We start from the raw sequence: 22,174 nt of genomic DNA, 5'->3' as shown, positions 1-22,174 counted from the left end.
TGCCACTGGTTTCAAATAGATGTCTGGTATGTGCCACTGGTGTCAAATGGATGACTGATCTGTGCCACTGGTGCCAGTTGGTCTCTTCGAAGCGTAACGCAAGCGTGGAACTTCTTCGGCGTAGGTTGCACTGATGTAGCCAGTGCCGAAGAAGAACTTCCTGCAACTGAAAGCATCAACGAGTTTGTTAAGTATTTATACTACCTAAAACATTTGATTGATGAAAATTTTGGAAGGGGCGTGTATGTAATACTAACCAGACAAATTTCCCGATACCTCCCAAACCTACTACTTTATGCAGGTAGTACATTCTAAGAACTATGGAGAGCCAGGGATTTTTACAGCAGATAGCGCATCCTAAGATTCATAGAGCCAAGGATTTTTGAACATTGTATGGTCTTCCGTTTTGATACTACTAACAACTCTGGCAGCAGAATGAAAGCAACTAGCAATCTCTCCCTCTGTATATATATATGTATGAAATGCCCATGCTAGCTAGTGTTGTGTTTTAAGGAAGAGAGGGCTTCCATCATTCAACTTTGCTACACTAGTACAAATGTTAAATGTGAACCTGTAGGAGTTTCATTTACAACTTCCAGACACTATTTTGTACATCACTTTGTTTTGTACTCGAGTCCACTGTGCCCTCTATTTCAACAATGCAGTCTCTGTTTCTCTCTCGTCACGGTTGCTAAATCCATTATTGCTGAGTAAAAAGCTTGCAGCTCCCTTGAACTTCACCATATGTCAGTGCACCACAAATGAAGGACAAATTACATTGATGAGTTACCTCACCTTATAATAAAATGATGTGCAGGTATTCTAGAAAAAAAAAATCAGTATGAAACATTCCCGCTAAACAGCCTAAATGGCAAACCATACGTATTGACTGAAGCACGAGCGACCTAGCGATCTCAACTATGGACTCTGATCCATCACTCTGCTTCTTGGCCAGAGGGGAGGTTGGGGACGATGTCGTGTGCTGGAACATGCAGTTGTTTCTCTCCTTCCTGACCATGCAGGTCGAGAGCAAGATGACACATATTGGTGTTTAACCAGCTCAATCTCTTTGCTCTCTTGCAGCTGCATTTAGAGAAATATGAAATCTATCCAGCAACGCAAGAAGCTTATCGTTGTTTTCAAGTGGCTTTCAAAAAATTATCTGTACCAACGATGTGGACCAGAAAACACGAGTGCACATTGAAATGAATAACTCCATATGGATACGAATGCATGTAGTATCATAGTAAATCCATGTTGCATCAGAGTAAATTGTGTGATGTGCAGTATTGTTCATTCTTTACAATAGGTGTTCATGTGGACCATGTTTCTTTAGAGTATTTTAGTAGTTTGAGTTCATGTTATGGTTCTCAACAATCTATTGGACTTCCTCAAATATCTTGGTAATGGTTTTTCATGCTAGAGTTTACAATGTAATTAATTTAGTTATTCATGCCACACGTCACCCAAGATTACCATAAATTGGGGAATATTTACAAGGCGCAGCCATTGAGACTGACATATAGTAGCCAGGAACTTTTGACATTGCCAAATTGCAGCTTACCTTCGTTCTCGAATATTTGTCGTCTGTTAGTTTATTTTTGAACTAATCAGCGACAAATAACGGAGGGAGTACAAAGAAACAGTCTGTTTGTCCAAGGCAAACAAAAACTCATATAAACCAATGTGGCCATCAAATATTTTACTTGTCAGTTTTGTTTTAGGGTCTCTATTCAGACTGTAGTTATCAATGCATGAACAAAGATTGTATTTGTATGCTACCTCCAATAAAACACATGGATCTCTGAATGCATGAACAAAGATTATACGCTACCTTCAATAAAACACATGGATCTCTGAAACTCTGCTATGCCAGTGACTTTGATTATAAGGAAACACACAAGTTATCGACATACTCTACTGTACTATTTTTCAGAGAACAGTTTTCATCTGATTTTGTCCTATATAAAGAAAGCTAACATTAGTCCATTATAAAATGTGGATCCTGGCTAACTAGTATTGTATTACCAAATAGAGGCCTTCAATGCATCACGTGCCTCCATTATCCAACTTTGCCACGCTAGTACAAATGTTAAATTTGAACTTTGTACATGTTCCATTTACATCTTCCGGCTACTATTTTGTACTCGAGTCCAGAAATCAAAGGAAAAACAATTTGGGACATGATACACCTATGTATGTGCTACCAGCACAAAAGCGACCTCTATTATAGCAGATCGCGTAAAATAGGGGATTTGTATGGTAGATAACACTGTTTACAAAGTAAAGTTTAAAATACGGGATAAGATAGGGTAGTTGTCACGTATGGCACTCTGTTTTTGCAGTGCAATCCCTGTTCGTCTGTCCTCATGTACGGATGCTACTCAATTGCTGAGTAAAAGCTTGCAGCTCCCTTGAACTTCACCATACGGCAGTGCGCGACAAATGGAGGACAAACTGAATTGATGGGTTACTGAACTTCTATCATGCACTCTCTATTGTTTGCCTTGCATATATGCGATATATGCGAAAAGAAACATGAAAAGATTTTTCTTACCCAACAGCCTAAACGGCAATCCATAAATCTCAGATTACTCATTCTCGTACCTATATTTAAACCGTAATTTGCGAACAGTACAGTCTATACATATGTGTAAACTTTGGGTAATCTGCTAAGTTCTGGTCGATAAGTGTATTCCACCCTTGGAATATTAAGAAATTTTCAAACATGCTTCTGAATAATCCTATTTGTCGCTTGTGCATACCGTATCCAGAAGCATCTTGGTAAAGTGTGACTCTTCACTAAACTGATATGGACTGTTATCCTGCACTAGTTTAATCTTAGGAATTCTTCAAGCCTAGACATGTCGGGCAACATCAACAATCCAAAAGGCACCCGAGAGATTTTGAGGGTGTTGTTTACTTTTGATGGGACATTTCAAAGGAAATGCATCTCTACAACCATTGCAGCTAGCACTTATTCTGATTCAGGACGGCATCGACCTTTTCAATCTGGCTGTCAGACACAATGTTACAGCATATGGCCCTGGGGTAGTTGTTGTTGGATCCAGGCGTTCCCTGGCTTGACACGGTCAGCGGCGGCGAATGGAGAAGACCGCGGCGAGCACAAAGACATACACACGCTAAAGAGAGGATTGGTGCTGCACTAATGTCGCAACTTTTTTGGTTGTTCGAAATGACAGACTGACATTTGTTATAATTGTTGAGTTGATTCTTGATAGCACCACTAAACTATGATCTCTCCTGTATTATTCGGAGAAGAACCAGTTGTCTATACATACATCAAGGAACTCATTTAACGGACAATGTGATGATGGTCTAATGAGTCACTGCTCATTCATTCGGTGGCTGAGTACAGTTTCATTATTCAGCAATGATAAGGAGGGTGAGAAAGATCTTAGCAAAACCTGGAGAGTTCCTCAAGAAAACCAAGACTCAGAGCAAAACCAAGAAGTACAGGTAGCAAAACCAACAAGAGCATAGATCTATCATCGGATCAAAACTTAAAATAAAAGCTACGTGGGATAGGTGGGGCTTCCACCCCATACTCAGCAAACAAGTCGTTGCGCCAGGTGTGTGTAGTCACCGCCATGTCGTGCACAAAACTGTTCTCGCGCTTTAGGCGAGCACGATGCATCTTGAAGAGAAATAGTGGGGATCGTGGGGTCTTACACAATGTGCAACATCGAAATAATCAAACCTGTCACAACAGAAAAGCTACAGGTTAGCGCTCGTGAGCTCGCAAGTATTCCGTTCGTGGCGAGCGGCGTCGTGAATCCGTGTTCCGAGTGTTTTTCCGATTGACTTGAGTTGTGAATTCATGCAGCCGGTGCCAACATGCCCGAGGCTTCAAGACTGATTTGTGTCTCTAGGTTTGGGGATCAGTCTTCGGGGCAGCCTGCTACACAAGTGTGGAACTTCGGCGTGTGGAATGCACTGGAGTAGGCACTCCTCGGACAGAACCTTCTGCAGCTAAAATTGTTGGCAAGTTCATTGAGAAATAGTTATACTAACTAAACCATTTGATGACGGAAGTTTAGAGAGGACATGTATAATACTTACCAGACAAATTTCCTGATACCTCCCATGCCCAGTGCTCTACTGCTCTCTATATATAAATATATCACAAGAACCCAGCGATTTCTGAACATTGTATGGTTGTCGGTTTCGATACTACGTACTAAGGGCTCCGGCGGGTGCAAGAATGGAAGTAACAAGCATTTTCTCTCTATATATAACGTCTCTCCATGCCACAGTTGTGTTACGAAACATAGGCTTTCAGTGCACTAGACGTGGCTCCATCATTCAACATTTCTGTACTAGACATGTTAAATGTGAACATGTGCAAGTGCCATTTACATCTCCGAGCTGCTACTTGTACCCTTTTGTACTCGAGTCCATAAAGGCAAAAGATTTTAGGGCCAGATCATACAATGTCATTTGATTTTCCGAGAGCACAAAAAACAAGTGATGTAAATTGTCAGAGTGTGCCCTCTCCTGAATTTCACCATATGGAATCAAATCATATTGATGAGTTACTCCACTTACTCATGTATGTTTTGACATTTTCGGTACATATGCATGCAAGAATTTATGAAAGCATCGTCGTTCCGCCCTGACAGTCTAAACTTGATCATAGCATCAACCAAGAAGTACCTAAAGAAATGCTTGGAAATCTGCAAGTCAAAACGAATAACTTCTAGGATAACAGATCAATATGAATCCATGTCGCAGCATAGTAAAGTGTGTGATGTACAGTATTGTTAGACTCTACTTTTATCACCCATTATGCAAAGTATGTGGTGACTTGAATTCGTTTTTTGTTTCTTTTTTTTTTTACTCTCTAGCTTTTAGAATTTCTGAAGTATATTGGTTCTTCATGTTAAAGTTTATAATATAATTAATTTAGTTATCCATTCCATTGCTCTCCCAAGGTTACGTAAATTGAGTAATAGTAGAACCACATGCAGATAGCCATTATAAATAAACTTGCCTCATATATGGCGCAGCCATTGAGTTAGCCACAATTTGTTTTTAGTTCAGGTGGACCACTGTCAATAAAAATCAACCCAACATTATTTATCTTGATCTCATACTTCTTATGATTAAAACTTAGGACCTAACTTTTTCACAGATTTAAGCAGAAACAGACCGCTTCTGCCAGAGCCGGTCCTAATATTTTGGGAGAAATAAGTTGATATACTGACAGTATCACTACGTCTGTGACTGTATTGAGAAAGGGTTGTTGATGTAGATCATGTGGGAACTGAAATCAGTTGGTTGATATTGCTGGGAGTAGTTCGTGTCCAACAAGATTAAGGGGTGAATTGTTAATTCCGAAATAAGCTCTCTAGTGTCGTCTGTAATCTAGTTGGACTATGTCCTAGTTTGTTCATAGTTTTGTGGTGTAGATTCATGTGTGATCAGTGATGTGCCTGACACTAGAAAATAATACAAAAAAATAGCTTGATTGATCGATCCGGAAGTGTTACTACAAAAATGTATATAGGCAGTGCTCAACCGGTGTTAGTGAAAGACCAGGAGCCTAGCCATATGCGCCACGCGCAAACTAGCTAGTGGAGAAACGGAGGGTCCTCTGAATACACTAACACTGTTACTCTTCCAGACCAAATCTCAGCATCCTGTTAGTATCATGTCCTTGCTGCTGGTCGAACACGCGCGGTCGGGTAAAGCAAACACACACAAACACAAACAAACAAATTAGTTTAGCAAATGCCAGCAGACTCCAAAACCCTGGTGAACTCCGCAACATCTATCCTCCCGTCCTTGTTCGTGTCATACTTGGCGATCATCTGCTCGCACTCATCCATCCCTAGACCTTCTCTTAATCCTAGACTCCCGAGCACCCGCTGCAAATCTGATGCGTCGAAGTACCCATCATTGTTGTGATCGAACACCGAGAATGCCTGCCATACCTCCTGCAGGCTCGGCTCGTCCTCGTCGAAAACCCGAGCTACAGAATCATCGCCAATGGCCATGCCGTTCTCTGGTTGGTCCAAATTAAACCCTATGTTTCTCATTACCGTTTTGATATCTTCTTGTGCCAGCGCCGTCTCATCATCTTGATCTTTGTTCCTTGTCTCTGTTACTTCTTTGTCTGCCGTGGTAATAACCGGTGTCTGTATCACCTTCTCGGCAGAGCCTTGGTTGCAGCTGCAGCTGCAGTTGCAGTTGCAGGGTTTGCATGAGCAGGGGAGGAGAATCTGGAACACTGAGACGGACCAGGTGAGGAATTTGAGGAAGAGGTTGATGCCGCATGGCTCTTGGAGAACCAAACAGTGGCATGCTGCAGCGGACGACGAATTCTCCATTGCTGTTACCTCGTAAGCTTTTGGGCTCTGAAGGTTGTTCTTCTTTGGTTAGAGTAAGTCGCTGTCAGAAAAATGGAAGTGAAGGTCAGAAAATTGAATTGGAGAAGGGAAATGTAGCACGGGAGATTATATAGGAATGTGAGGCCGTCTCTCATTCTTTCTGAAACAAAGTGAAGGTCATCTTGATCTCTTGTTGTTTGTTGTTTCAACAGAATTAATCTGAAACATCCAAGCAGATGACAAGATGTTTCCTCTTTGAAAATACGTGTGAACAGCAAGATGATGGTGATTGACACATTCAGAGTCTTGGTCTTGCTCTTGTAACCTTCTTCACGCTGATCCTGGAAACTTCCTGGAAAGTCAGGAGTGGACAACTTTCTAGGGTGTGTTTTTTTATAATGGAAACAAAAAATATTCCAGCCTTTTGTAGTTTCCTACATACGGTATTACAGTTTAAAAATTAATAAAACATGCATCATTAAAAAAGAACATTCTTGAAAAGAACTTGGCCTCGTCCTTTAATCTCGCATTAAACCTCCATCCATGTTTTACCACCATCTTTAAGGCTTGACATAACACAAGAATCTCTTTGTGAGCTTCTTGTTTCTGCAATAATCTCCATAGTCTAAGCCAATACGTCCCCCTAAAAATAACATGCAAAATTGATAGTATTGGTTTAAAATTAAAGGCCGCATCATTGCGGCACAACCAAATAGACCAAAACATTGCCGCCACTCCAATTAGGAGTTTTTTCCGATGTGCTATTCTCTTGTTAGTAGCCCAATTCTCAATTATATGGTTAATATTGATGGGTCTCTATATTTAAAGCAAGGTAAATAATACTCCAAATATTCCTGATAAGGTAACAATAAAAAATATGTTGAATAGTCTCATTCTGACTACAAAAACAACATTTCTAGGGTGTGTTTGGTTCTACCCAACTAATTAAATATAGACTAGTTATAAAACTAATTACACAGATAAAGACTAAAAGACGAGACAAATTTATTAAATCTAATCAAAGCCTATATATAATACTCATAATTGATATTCAAACATTTGATATAACACGAACTAATCTTTAGTTAAGGGAACTAAATATCTCCTAACTCACTCTCTCATGGCTGGTACATGTTTTTTCTCATTTAGAAGTCCTTGAGATAAATGGCCTCGCATGCGCATTTTCCGCGTTCCCAGCAGTGGCATATCCAGCAATGGGCTAAAGGAGTGCTGATTTTGTAATGACTAGTGGTGTATGTAGCATAAGCTAGTAGAGAGATTATTTTTCTCTCTTCTTATTCCTCCTCCCTTCTCCTCTACCCTCCACCTCTTTTTTCACTAGAGTTACATAGATGTAGGGGGCTTAGCCCCCCTTCGGATCTGCTCTGATTTGCAGTCAACTGTTCACCCTTCCGTAGAGCACGGATTAAGACATAGAAAATGAGCACTCAGCCTCTGTATATCCCAAATCTACAGTTTTTCTCTCCTCCTGGGGTTTATATGTGACTTCGCATGCGTGCTCTGCTAGATACACCCTCTCGCTTGTGTGTTCGCATTCAGTATGTAGCCCTGTACTCTCCAATTTTCCGCATGTTCTTGTGATTAGCCAGAAATATCGATCCTTAGAGTAAGCACTAGGTGCTACTGTTAGTATGTTCTTCTAGTTTGAAGAGAAGGTAGGTGTGGGCTCTAAGATGATGTTGTGGAAGACGCATGGAGTATGAACTATTTATTTTCCTTAGGATCACAATGTTCTAGAGAAAATGCGCAAGTTTGTGTTCTTCGGCTGCAAATAACGCTATTTCAAAAAAAAACTGTGGGGGGAAGTCAATTATGGGCGTGTTCGGCATGACTCCAGAGCAAAACTCTAAGGAGGAGCTAGCCAGATCAGGCTGCCAAACACTCTAACTCCAGAGTAAAACTCCAAGGAGGAGCTTGCCAGAGGCTATCAAACACTCTAACTCCAGAGTTATAAAATCCATGGAGTTTTTGGAGTTGTAATACAAAATTTTGGAGTACCTCTTTTGTTGCTCCGAAATCTCTAAAAAGCAATCTAGATATGTAGTTTGGAGTTATTTACCCGTGACTGTCACTGGTTATAAGAAAACAATCTAATTTCAGAGATGCTCTACTCAGAGTTTTAGAGTAGAGAGAGTGAAACAGAGCCATATCATACACGTCCTATATATATTTACCTTTGAACCATTACCTTAGTCCAATGTACTCATTGGGCTCAGATACCACACAAGAGTGCGCTCAACCATCAAAGCCAAGATATTTTGTTTTCTCAGGCCCATTAAAAGCTTGTTCAATTGCGTCTGGATCGAAAGGAATCGAGGGAGATTAAATCCTCCTAAGGGCCCGTTCGGTTGTTATGGAATGGAGTACCGGAACTGTTTCAAGCCGGATTGCTTCTCTAATTTGTATAAGTTTTGATCAACAGGAATAATTCTTGGTGTGTTCCTGCAGAAACGAACAAGCCCTAAGGGCTTGTTCGGTTGGAGGTTGATTGAGGGAGATCGGAGGGGATCAAATCCCACTCTATTTAATTTTGAATAGAAAGGATTTAATACACTCAATTTCCTCTAATCCCACTGTAACCGAAGAGGGTCTAAGAGGCAATTTTCATCCTGCAATTGTAAGCTCGACTTATGTTAACCCATTTTATTTTACGTGAGAAGGCTAAAAAGTTTTATAATTTGGAACGAAGTAGGCTTTCAACTATTATAACTGTTTGTGACACATGCAGTCCAATGAAATATATGGAAGTCTCGTTCATCCGGGAGCCGCTACTAGTTACAGAAACGATTTCTCTTGTGGTGGCGATTTTATTTTACCGAAGGCTTGTAAGGAGCAGACGCTAATAGTATAAAATATGCTGGCTCGATCAACAACCAGCAGTAAATCTCTACTACTACTTAAGTGCCTAATGTAGGCGTCCACACCCCGGCTGTTCTGCCCGCCCCGACATTCTCGCGCATGGCATACCTTCCATCGGCGCGGTGATCCCTGCGCAATCCTAGGAAATTCTCCGCCGACGCCCAGCCATCATCGCTCCCGCGCCCGACATCCTACCCCTCTGCAGCAGCGATGGCCGCCGCCGACGAGGAAGACGCGACGTGGGAGCGCGCCATCTCCGCCGCCACCAAGGCCACCTCCGCACCCAAGATCCTCACTCTCGACAGCGCCGTCAAGTCCTCCATGGGCCGCCTCCCCTCCGCCGCACTCATCGGGCGCTTCGCCGCTTCCCTCGAGGAGTTCTCCGTCACGGGGGCTGCCCTCTCCTCTCTCACGGGCCTGCCCGTCTCCCGGCGCTTTGGCGCCTCTCCTTCCCCGACAACCGTCTCTCGGGGCTCGCTGCGCTCGCTGCTGTCGCGGAGGCCTGCGGTGCCACGCTGCGCCACCTCGATCTAGGTAACAACTCGTTCGCCGAAGTCGAGGAGCTCGCGCCACTCACCGGGGTTGGAGTCGAGTTGCTCGACCTGTACCAGTGCCCCGTCACCAAAGTCAAGGGGTACAGGTAGAAGGTCTTCGCGCTGATTCCCATCTTGAAGCATCTCGATGGCGCCGACGCTGAGGGCAACGAGCGTTTGGAGAACGAGGAGGAGGATGAGGGAGAAGGAGGACAACGAGGAGGGGGATGAGGGAGAAGGATGGGGAGAGGTGTCTCCCTCGGAGGAGGGAAAAGAGGGTGATGGAGAGGAAGGGGATGAACAAGATGGCGAGGATGGTGAATGGGAGGATGAGGAGGTGATGATTTTGCTCTAAATCTCCCTCGGCAGCGGCGCATTCCTCCATGGCGTCCCTAATCGAGCGCGCCACCTCCACCACGGCGCACGCCGTCGACCCGGTGCTCCTCCGCGCCATAAAATATTCGGCCCGTGCCTCCGATGCCGCCATCCAGGACGCGTTCTGCCTCATCCTGTCCCTCATGTCCAAGCCCCACTCCCACGTGCGTAAGCCTCTTCCCCTGCTCCAATCTCCCAATTTCATCGAACCCTAACGCTCTGATCCCCTCCCTTCTCGCTGCAGGTGCAGCTCCTCGCCTTCAGCATCGCCGACGAGCTCTTCATGCGCTCCAAGCTCTTCCGCTCCCTCCTTGCTGACTCGCTCGACGGCTTCCTCCCGCTCGCCGTCGGGTTCCGCTGAGCAAACCCCCTCCCGCCGCCGACCACGTCCGCTGTCTTACTCCGGAATGCCGTCGTCCAGGCGCTCGAGCGCTGGCACCATCTCTTTGGTGCGCACTACCGCCAACTCCGCCTGGCCGTTGAGTACCTCAAGGAGTCCGCGCGCGTCCAGTTCTCTGGTCTGCGGGCCACCGTTGATGCTTGTGCAGCTCGTGAGACTCGCATGCAGGAGATCTATGCTGGTAAGGTTGAGCAGTTGCGTGAAAACCTTGCGTCAATTAAGGCGGAGATGGATAGTTCCTGGGATCCCGCGACAGAGAGCATGGGCATGAGCTCGGGAGCGGGCGATGATGGTGGGGCGGCGATGGATGGTTCCTGGGATTGCGCGACCAAGAGCGGGGCAAGGGGGAGGGACATCATCATGCCCAACTTGAAGTCGTCTGTGACCACAACAGCGAGCGCGGTGGAGTACACAGATGAAGTATTGAAGGCGCTGCTGCCAGGTAGTACCTTCTTTCCACTCATGACACTGCCTCATAGACAACAAAAGTCTAGATGAGATCAGGCTCACAAGTATGGCCTATCTGTTGCCATTTTTTGTTAATCTTTTAAACTGAAGCATCGTGTTTACCTAGCCGTAAGCTGACATGTAGTCTGTAGATCAGTTTCGAGTGTCGTGGTGGTGGTGTTTTCTGTACATCCATCTGCTCTGAAGTATAAAGTATAATCCAATATGATGGACGTTGCCGCGTGGGTTGGCCATGGGATATATTCCCCATTCCTCTCCTGTCCATGCAGGTTGGCCATGGGGATGTTTCCCCCTCCCTCCCATGTGCAATATCTTTCATTTTACCTAAACTTCTGATGTTTATCTAAACTTCTGATGCCCATCGGTTGATATCTGAACAGGTCGACAGCCTTGAGGAGGCAGCTAAAGCTAAAGAAGCCGGTGTAGATGGGATCATTGATCAGGGATGTGAGGCAGGGGGTCATGTAATTGGTCAGGTAATTCCCAGCTGGTTTCTGGTTTTGACACTGATGGGCAATTGTTCACCACCCATCCATCAGCTTATGCAGTCATCTGTTCATTTGGAATCTTAACCATCCTGTGGAATGCAGAACAACATTTTGCTGCCACTATATATGCAGATTTCAGTATATATTAAATGCTATATATATTTTAATTGTCTTCTTTTATGAATGTTCTCTCAATCAGTTTTTAAGATGAAGAACCTCCTTAAAATAAATGGAATAATTCGCCGGCCTCCTCTCGAACCTACAAGATCATCGATTACGTCGACGTCAAGGTGAACAGCACCGTCCACAAGGGGATGCCACACATGTTCTACCATGGCCACACCAGTCGCGTCAGGAACACCAAATGTGACATCGACGTCGAGATAAACAAGCAGGTATCCCTTTTACTTACATTTACTACACGACCACATCTTTTGTTTGTTCCATTCTAGGAATTGGGATGTTTTAATATAGAATGGCAGTTATCTATTGATGTTGTTTGATATGGATTTATAGTACAAGCCCAAGCAGCTATCTATTTGTTTTTGTAGTGGCAGGAATGGAGATTCTGAGCCATTTCTTTGTATGATCTGATCTGGTAGTGGTGTAGATGCTTAATTGTGTTGATTCTAGGTCCATATATGATTGGGTTCTTGTTACTACATTGGCGTATGGAAGGTTGTGAGCATTCACTAATTTTTATTCTGAGACAACATTAAGTTGTTTCACCAAATTTAAACGTCGAAGTTTAGCCACCGCACAAAAAAGTAGTAGCTAGCAATATATGCTAGAGTACTTGCAGCTTTTCCGACATCTATGTAGTGGAGTAAACAATCTAACCATACAAAAATGATTACAACGATAAATAATCTAGATGAGTGGTACAAGCGATTAACTATTGTAGGATGCTACTGCCTATTCTGAATAAATCTGTGACAATTGTAGTCGAATTTCTACTTGAAAAATAACAGTGTAATAGCTATGTTTGTGGTTGTCGTGGAGGTGGGCTTTCCTTGCAGCCAAATGCCTGCATCTAGAGCTGCACACATGTTCAGCTTGGTTCTTTAATTTTTTTAACTATTGTGTAATTTCAATTTGTCTCATTCAGCTGGAAATTAGATTTCCTTAACTTTCGGCGGTGACCCATTTATTTCCTAAACAGTTTTAGCTGAAGTGGCACTATATCAGGCGTCAGAGTGGCACCACATCCTCCACGAGGGAGGTAAATCAAATCAGCCACGAGGGATGTAAATCTGATTTTTGTGATAGTTTATAATCAAATAGACTTTACTCGGCCATGATGATTTCTCATTCAGATATAGGTACAAGTGTAAGTATAATGATTTAAAGAAACCGAACACTTATTATGTGGATAGCTTAGGAATAGTGGAGATTCTTTTCAAGATTTTGGTGCTGAATATTTTTGGTGAATGGATCAAGTGTGTGTTAGCAAATGACGGAATGAAGCGTGCGTGCCACTAAACAACACCATCGATTCTGAAACTGTCTTTTTTATTCTCTTTTTTATACATGAGCTCATCACAAACTATTACCAGTTGCTTGTTGTAATGTCTGCTACATTCTTTTGTAGGTTACTGTTGCGGGAGTCTTCAACAGGTCACTTGTGCCTTTCAGCAGGTTGGTCAGTTAGCACCTTTCCAGACTTCTACCTCCCATTTTTTGAGTTTACGTGGTCGAGTGCACCGTGTTTACAGAAACTATAATTCAGGCCGGCAATGAAGCGTTGCTTGCTCGCTCCTCGATGACCAAGGAGCCTAAAAACTGCTAGAAAAGGCATCATCATATCCTCTATGTAGACCATGGTACATCATCATATCCTGTAATACCAACTTAGGATTTGCCTATTTTGATTAACAGTGACATTGGGCCAAAATTTGGTTGTTCGAAATGGCAGACTTTGATATTTGTTATGATTGTTTAGTTGAATCTTGATAGCATTACTAAACAATAACCTAAATCGATAAATAAGTTACCAATGGTATTATATGTTCCCGTTGCAATACTCCCAGATCCCCAAGGAAGAAAAAGATCCGGTCAAATATATGCGTCGATGCTCATCCCCAGCTTACATAAGTTATCAATGGTATTATATGTTTCCGTTGCAACGCACGGGCACACACCTAGTGAATGTATAATGGTGGTTCTCTTATAAAAACTGCAAGCCTAAATAGAATTTACAGAGATAGTTAACTTATTAGGATGTGTTCTGTTTGACTTTTGGTCATGGCTTCTACCTTCCAAAAACCAGAAGCCAAACCAAAGACCTTATTCTAACGAGCATCTTTTCTCAAAGCCGGCTTTCTCGTGTTGGAAATTGAAAACATGTTTGGAACTGTTTTTAGCGACTTTATTTTGAATGGGAGAACTTTCCCATATAGGCCTTTGGTGATGTTCTGAATGTATATAATTTTCCATTCCTATGTACTTTCCCATATATCGTCCTAATTGAAATACGTGTATGGATATTTCATGGACGTACCCCTGGGAAACAATTTGTCAAGAAATTTTAGGGAGACCCGTACTTGTTTGTTAAGATGGACCAATGCAATAAGGCTACGGTCTATGGACCGGACCTGACAAACTACTGAGGTGGTATTTTTGTCGCAAGAAGACTTGGAGACCTGAAAACAAAGTGTAGAAGCAAGGGTAAAGATTGACCTGATCCTTGCAGTGTTATTTCTTATTTGCATACTCTCTTTACGTCGTCTGGATGCTTGTCTCGTCCTGGCCGGCCGACATCACCTTGCCATTCATTTTTTTTTATTTCGCTCACGAGAATGAGAGCGTCGTCTGCCGAGTGCCGACTGCCTGCTTGTTACAGCTCGAGCGGCAAAGAAAGCGCGTGTGTCAACTCGGCCAAGGTCTGTCGTCAACTCATCCTTGTTTTTTCAGAGAAATGACGACCTCATAGCACACGGAGAGTCGGAGACTGTCTCGCTCTCACGTCTGGACCAAGTCTAAAACAATCCATTGCTGCTGCTGCTGCTGCTAGACGAAGTAGTATGCACACAAGATATGTTGCATGCTCTTGCTAGTGCCTGTGACTGTGAGGGCTGTGTGAGTCATCAAAAGCTGTAGACGCAATTAATTCATCAGTGGGCACACCACTGCACTACATGCAGCACTTGTTTAAGCCTCGATCAACTCTTTCAGAACTACTGCTGCAATTCAGTGTGTGTGTGTGTATACAAGGACGTACTGTTTTAATTTACTTGTTGAGAGATAAGTTAATGTAAATAAATTAGGTTCCGTACGTGGAGGGGCACAACCTATCTGCTGTTTGAGTGCTGCATCCACTATATATATGTGCGATATTCTTTCAGAGCTAGCCGGTACGCGCGGGCTGTGTAGTGGGTTGGTGGATAAGAAAGAGACAGAGACCTCGTCCTGATCGTCCCCAATGTGTTCCAGCTTGTTTTTTATCTCATTCAGTCTTCTCTCCCAGATCTCACCGTCGTCGTTCTCGATCACCGGCCGCCTGCATGCGTCTTTCGATCGGATCCCCTGCCAATGCGCAAGGAAAGGAAGAAACAACTAATTAACCAACCCATGCTTCGTTGTTATACTTTTTCTAGGTCGATCGTATAGAAAAGCTCGTCCCGCCCCGCGCGCGTGGTAAGCAAGCACTTCTTCCGAGCTAAAATATATAGCGATGATGGGCTACAGATACTCATCATGATCGTGCGTGCGTGGATGCTGCTTGAGAAGCCTCAATTGACACTATAGCAGCTACAGTCATTGTCGACGGCTAGGTCCCGCAAAAAAATAAGCTACAATTTATTTGTCCACAGCAAAGTCGCTATAAAAATAGCCGCGCCGACCGAGCTAGGGCCGCCGGATCCATCCAGCTCCATGCAAGCGGACCACCCGGCCGGCCCCATTATATTGGACGATCGATGCAGTCAGTACTCGAACATAGTGACTGAGTGGCCCGCAGCAGCTCTAGCGCAAGGACGACTGCAGCTACACTGTTTGTTTGTTCAAGAAAGCCTGTAGGATCGATCGGATCGGATCGGATCGGACAGAGCGAGCTATAGCTAGCTAGGGCTAGCTAGCTAGATGGCGAGGCTACGCCTGGCGGTGGTCGCCGTCGCCCTGGCCTTGTGCTGCTGCCTCATGATCCACGCGCCGACGACAGGTGCCGCTGCTGCCGCCGACGACGCCTCGTTTCCTCCTGGTAAGTATGGTGTGGTTGTCGTCGTTGTCTCGCTCCCAGGATTTCTGTAGCTACTTAATTAGCCAGTTTCTCACGCATGCACCTTATAAACAATCTGATCGTCGAGCAGGACTGGAGGTGGCGGCGCAGCAGCAGGATACCCGAGTGGCGGCTCCGCCGCCGTCGTCGTCGCCGGGCGCACAACACCATCAGGTGGTGGCTAATTCATCGATCTAGCTGTATAATAATAGTTAAATACACTCTACTGGATCGGAGTGACAACTTCATCGTTCTCGTACGTCATTCAGGAGGCCGCCGGCGGCGCCGTAGCTGCGGAGGCGGCGCCCGTCGGGAGGAAGAGGACGGAGCTGGAGCTGGTGGAGGACTACCCTGGCTCCGGCGCCAACGACCGCCACTCGCCGTGGGCACAGAAGCGGAGGAACTGATCGTCGATCTTGATCCACGATCGATCGATCGAGTCACCTCTCTGGATTTTTTTTTTTGGTTCCACACGCACAGCAGTTTCGTATGCAGGGCGTTTCGCTACTGTAGCTATATAGTATGTACGGCTATACGATTATACATCGTATTTGTACTTGTATATTATTACTATATGCGTACGCTGTCGCCGCGTGTCGGACCATGCCTCCGTGATCCGTGGAGCGAATCATACGGCGGAATACTATACTATGGCACTGTGCTCGAGTGAGTAGCTAGTCTGCACGAATTAGGGCCTGTTTGTTTGGAAATGCAGTTTTAAAACATTATAGTTTTAAGATACTATAGTTTATAATTGTATATGATACAAATACTACGGCATTAATTTACCACAGTAAAACTACAATATTGCTCAAAACCGTGATTTGTTTGATTTCATTGGAAAAACAAAGTATATATAGAAATGAGAGAAGAACCTGCTGAGTGGAGTTTCAAAAACTCCAAAACTACCGCGGTTTTGGATAAACTATGGTATTTAAAATTGTGTTTTACCTGAACAAATCAAACACTTTTTAAATTTCAATACTATAGTATTATCAAATACCATAATATTATTTCAAAACTGCAAAAATACTATACTTCTAAACAGGGTCTTCATGGCCACTCGATCGACGCCCAACTTTTGTGATAAGACAGATAATGGTTGTGTGGTTGGGGATGTCGTCGAAAGGAAATGGAACCAACAAATCGATCTTACTTTCGTTTAATTTGATCGCACCACCAAACCAACCTTTCTCCCGCAACATCTTTATTATTTCAGACGTACAATTGCGATTGCATGCAGCAAGCAATACCAATATGGCCGGGCATACATTAGTTGGGCTATTAATTTTGTACTGCAATGTGCAGTACCTTGAGGGGGAGCTAAAAAAAAACTCAATAAGGGCTTGTTCAGTTATTTCTACGCCACATGGATTGGACGGGATTGAAAAATTTTAGTAGACATTTTGACTTAGTATGAATTCAAACCCACTCAATTCCCTCCAATCTATATGGATTAAGATAAAACCGAACAAGCCCTAACATGATTTAAACCGCTAGATAACATATCCTCTAGCTAGGATGCTATGTATGATTTAAGCACTTGAGTTGAGGATTCACAACCGATAACAACGACTGTTTAATGTTGCATTGCACCTACTGCTAACAGATTTTCAAGTGTTTTTTAAAAGGTCAATTGACCCGCCCCTCTATAGGTTATAAAAGACTCTTACACAACTAGACATATGTCTACCAAATAAGGGGAAGACAAAACATTATTAGTTATGGATGAGGATATAACGACATTTTCTATGACGATGTTAATTCGTTCCATAGTTGGCTTCACAAGGGTACACATGAAAACTATTCTCTAAAAGACTTCCTAAATCAATAATTTAGGTAGTTAACATGAAAACTATTCTCCAACAGTTCCCTAAATTAACTTTCTAAATTTAACAACTTGTCATCTAACATCATTTTCTCTCTACATTTGGCAACCATTTAACAACTCCCTAAAAAAAATGTTGACTGCATTATATAGTTTTTGTGACTTATTTTTTATGTGAATAAATACAAAACAAAATTACAACCTATATTTAGAGAACTATTGTAGAACTCACATTTTTTACTCCAAAAGTCATTTAGCAACTTCTTAAATATGTGATTTAGAGAGCTAAAATTTACATAACTATTGGAGTTGAAAAGGCTCGGTGAGCAAAGCAGCTAGCCCTAGAGATTCGTCGGGATAGTTGGAAGACATCGTACAACAGGGGTTCGAGAATATTATGTACGATGGCTTACTATAACCCATGTTGAGATTGTTTCATTCATTGGAGGGAAGTACTTCTCTCCTCCACCAGTGACATAGCACACATCCTATAACATGTGTGTTGGTCCTTTGCGCAAATTAAACGTGTGCTTAGAACCTCTCGCAGAAAATGTGTGATTTGTAACCGACACATCGGGCTACTAAATGTAACAAGAGAAAAACCTTACGGGGTTTTCGTCTTTACATAGATGGTGCATGAAATATTTCAACGCTAATTTCTAGGGGCGACAAAGGAAGAAGGTTGTAGGCAAGGTAATGTAGACATATAATCTATACTGCAAAATAACTAAACTAAAATTAAACATATATCTAATGACTATTACTAACAAACTAAAATATAAAGACACTAACCAAATTTAGCCTAAACATTAACATACCAACTTAAATTTGTAACTATATAACTAAACTAAATTTATAGCACATGCAACTACATTCCAAAGTTTCATACAATATTTGAGCTACATAATATCCTTTAGATCTCTTAAAAATATTTTATCATTCAAACTGTCAGTACCCTAAAACTAGGGTACCCCTTACTACTGTATGAAGACGCAGTACCGGCGCAGCTATCTTTAGCCGCGTGTTAAAGGAGCTGTGTGTTAGGCCAGGCCGTGACTCGCCCCAGCTTCGGGTGACTACTCTGAGCCAGCAACAGCTCCCGACCCCACCACGTGGACAGCTCCGGGGCCGCCACGTGACCAGAGAAGGTGATATACTCCAAGGCATCGTCAGTGAGTCCGGACCCCCATGGGAGGGTGTTGGACCCCTACATATACAATCCGGGCCTCCGGATATGGTCTAGGACCTCCACGTGAGCAAACCGGACCCCTCGGATGGGATCTAGACCCCTTTGTGTGGGGTCTGGGCCGCTCACAGCAGGGTCCCGAGATTCTGAGACAGAGAATACCCGGGCCTTAATCAAAGTCAGGCGGGAGTCCGGAGTCGACACATATCCGGACCTTATCGTATACGCTTCTGCTCCCCGCCCAGGCGGAGACCCGATGCTGCCGCGTGGCCTACTGCACGTGACATATGCCAACGGGCAGAGCCTGACGTAGGACCTCAGGGCTGCGCGGCCTCTGTATTTATTGCAGATAAGGCGCGCCGCCTGTCCATTCCACTGGCAGGCGGTGTGCCGCCTCTGCATTTATTGAGCCCTGTCCATTCCACTGGCAGGCGATGTGCCGCCTCCGCATTTAATGAGCCCTATCCATTCCGCTGGCAGGCGGCGACCAGTCCGTTTCGCATGCGGCGTGCCTGTCCATTCCATTAGCAGACGGTACGCCCATACTGTCGCATGCACTACGCTCATCATTACTCGTACGCTACCAAGGAAGCAGCCGTCGCGTATCAATACTGTGTGGACTGCGGACATCAGGGCGCCTGGAGATTGCTTAGGCGTTACTTGCATTAGTTACTCCTATAATGTATTCCTTCCATTTTGCTCCTGGACCCACATGTCGGGGCTCAGCATCCTTGTATGTGCCTCCCTTGAGCTATAAAAGGGAAGGCACACAACGTCACAAGGCAGACTCACAAGTTCTCAAGTTCACAGACTCAATACAACACACAGTGGAGTAGGGTATTACGCTCCGGCGTCCTGAACCACACTAAACCTTTGTGCGTTCTTGTGTTCATCCTGAATCCACCTAGCAGACAGGAAAAATGCTTAGGCCCCCTCCTCATCTTAGAATTTAGGGCGGGTGCATTCCGCCACCCGGCCGGAGATTTTCCTTTCCGACACAAACCCTTGTAATTAAGGCTAGTATTTAAATCTGCCATAGGAAGAAGAAATAAAAAGGGCATTACTTTACTCCTCCTTGGAGGAGGAAGTTTAAGGATCAACTCCTATCTCGATGAATGATGTTGACGGAGAAGACTTTGATCGGGAGGAATAAGAAAGGACGAACAAATAACAAAAGAAAGAGGGGAGAAGAGAGATAGAGAGACAGACACACGACTTTGAATCCTCGAGCTCGTCGAGCTCGAGTCGACGGCGCAACAAGATCACTGATTAAGGCCCATTTTAGTAGGGCTCTTTCAAATTAAAGACTTCTCCAACAGCTCTTTCTGAAAGTCGCCTAGAGGGGGGTGAATAGGGCGAATCTGAAATTTATAAACTTAAGCACAACTTCAAATCGGGTTAGCGTTAGAAATATAAATGAGTCCGAGAGAGAGGGCGCAAAACAAATCGTGAGCGAATAAAGAGCGAGACACAATGATTTGTTTTACCGAGGTTCGGTTCTTGCAAACCTACTCCCCGTTGAGGTGGTCACGAAGACCGGGTCTCTTTCAACCCTTTCCCTCTCTCAAACGGTCACCTAGACCGAGTGAGCTTCTCTTCTCAATCAAACGAGACACAAAGTCCCCGCAAGGACCACCACACGATTGGTGTCTCTTGCCTCGGTTACAATTGAGTTTTATCACAAAAGAATGAGAAAGAAAAGAAGCAATCCAAGCACAAGAGCTCAAATGAACACAACAAATCTCTCTCTCTAATCACTAAAGCTTTGTGTGGAGTTGGGAGAGGATTTGATTTCTTTGGTGTGTCTTGTATTGAATGTTATAGCTCTTGTAAGGTGTAGAAGTGTAGAAACTTGGATGCCATTGAATGTGGGGTGGTTGGGGTATTTATAGCCCCAACCACCAAAAATGGTCGTTGGAAGGCTGCAGTCGCATGGCGCACCGGACAGTCCGGTGCGCCACCGGACACTGTCCGGTGCGCCAGCCACGTCAGCAGACCGTTGGGGTTCGACCGTTGAAGCTCTGACTTGTGGGGCCATTGGGCTGTCCGGTGGTGCACCGGACAGGTCCTGTAGACTGTTCGGTGCGCCACCCGCGCGTGCTCTGACTTCTGCGCGCACTGTAGCGCATTGAATGCGGTTGCAGTCGACCGTTGCGCGCGAAGTAGCCGTTGCTCCGCTGGCACACCGGACAGTCCGGTGAATTATAGCGGAGCGCCCTCTGAAATTCCCGAAGGTAGCGAGTTCAGCTTCAAGTGCCCTGGCACACCGGACACTGTCCGGTGGCACACCGGACAGTCCGGTGCGCCAGACCAGGGTGCCTTTGGGTTCTCTTTTGCTCTCTTCGTTTGAACCCTTTCTTGGTCTTTTTATTGGCTTATTGTGAACCTTTGGCACCTGTAAAACTTATAGACTAGAGCAAACTAGTTAGTCCAATTATTTGTGTTGGGCAATTAAACCACCAAAATCAATTAGGAAAAAGGTGTAAGCCTAATTCCCTTTCACTTTCAAAGGGGATGCTCTTTGATGTGATCTTCCTGAAAAAGGAAAGGAGCTCCTTAAAAACAATAGGAGACACGAGCCAGAAAAAAGGAACTTGTACCTGCTCCTCTCCCATGTTTTCCTCTTAGTATCGGGCACATGTCATAGAAGAAGCAACAAGAGGAGTTGCGATTTCAATTAAGGGCCTCTTTGTCGGGGCTCTGGCTTCTCTGAAAATAGTTTTGTCTCTAGCTTCTTGGCTTCTCTAAAGGAATCAGAGCCATTTTGCATTTCGTTTGGCAAAACAACTTCTCCCGTGTTTCTTTCGAACGATGTATGAAGAAAATGCAGGATAAGCAGGTAGAAGCCACATTTTTTGTGCTTGGCTCCCAGCAAAAAGTTTTCTCTTCTTGAAGGGCTCTCAACAAGAAATCATTTTAAACCGTTTGGTAGGGCTTCCTAATGAGCCACCTAAAGAACCGTGCCAAAAAGGGTGTTGTTGGGCACCAAATTGAGCCACCGGACGGTCCATGGTCCGGACGGTCCGCGCGCGCAGAACAGATTAGGGTTCCGATTTTCTTGTTGTGTTTGTTGACGAAATTCACGGAATTAGCTCGAGGAGTTTGTTTGTAACGGGTCCAGCCCCCTTCTCTATAAAAACAGAGGAATACGACCGATTTATATAATCAATCGAACCTACAATCCATACAATTTACGTTTTATCTTAGGAGTAGTTCTAGTCTAGTTTTAGTTTAGTCTTCCAATCCCCAAATTCTCTGCTTCTATTCGACTCTACGTCGATTAGAGGAGTATAGGTCAGCCTGCCGAGCCTAGACGATACCTAGGATCTCTCCTCCCCGACGGGGTCCCTCCCGGGAGCGAGATCCAGGCGCCGCCAACGACTTCCGCTGCCCCTGCGCACGCGTGGACCGTCCGACCGTTAGGCGGGAAAACCTAAGCCCTGCGCC

The 22,174-nt window shown here is 44.3% G+C and overlaps 1 protein-coding gene, 1 long non-coding RNA gene and 1 pseudogene across 2 annotated transcripts; 2 read left to right on the top strand and 1 right to left on the bottom strand.

Moving 5' to 3' along the window:
- Positions 1–3,334: 3,334 nt before the first annotated feature.
- LOC103652799 (uncharacterized) lies at positions 3,335–4,227 on the bottom strand. Its single transcript, XR_565076.2, has 2 exons — positions 4,084–4,227; positions 3,335–3,993 (listed from the first exon to the last, which is right to left on the bottom strand). It is a non-coding gene; the product is annotated as an uncharacterized lncRNA (long non-coding RNA).
- Positions 4,228–9,443: 5,216 nt separating this feature from the next.
- LOC103655061 (acidic leucine-rich nuclear phosphoprotein 32-related protein 2-like) lies at positions 9,444–10,121 on the top strand (annotated as a pseudogene).
- A 4,745-nt stretch (positions 10,122–14,866) lies between these two features.
- LOC103655060 (uncharacterized) lies at positions 14,867–16,454 on the top strand. Its single transcript, XM_020551799.3, has 3 exons — positions 14,867–15,695; positions 15,805–15,887; positions 15,983–16,454. Exons 1-3 carry the CDS (start codon positions 15,578–15,580, stop codon positions 16,118–16,120), a joined length of 339 nt encoding a protein of 112 aa, XP_020407388.1. The 5' UTR covers positions 14,867–15,577; the 3' UTR covers positions 16,121–16,454.
- Positions 16,455–22,174: the final 5,720 nt, after the last annotated feature.

This window comes from Zea mays, chromosome 4 (assembly GCF_902167145.1).
Source record: "Zea mays cultivar B73 chromosome 4, Zm-B73-REFERENCE-NAM-5.0, whole genome shotgun sequence".
Classification (NCBI taxonomy): domain Eukaryota; kingdom Viridiplantae; phylum Streptophyta; class Magnoliopsida; order Poales; family Poaceae; genus Zea; species Zea mays.
Note: the sequence above shows the minus strand (reverse complement) of the source record. Positions and strands in the feature narration are given on the sequence as shown.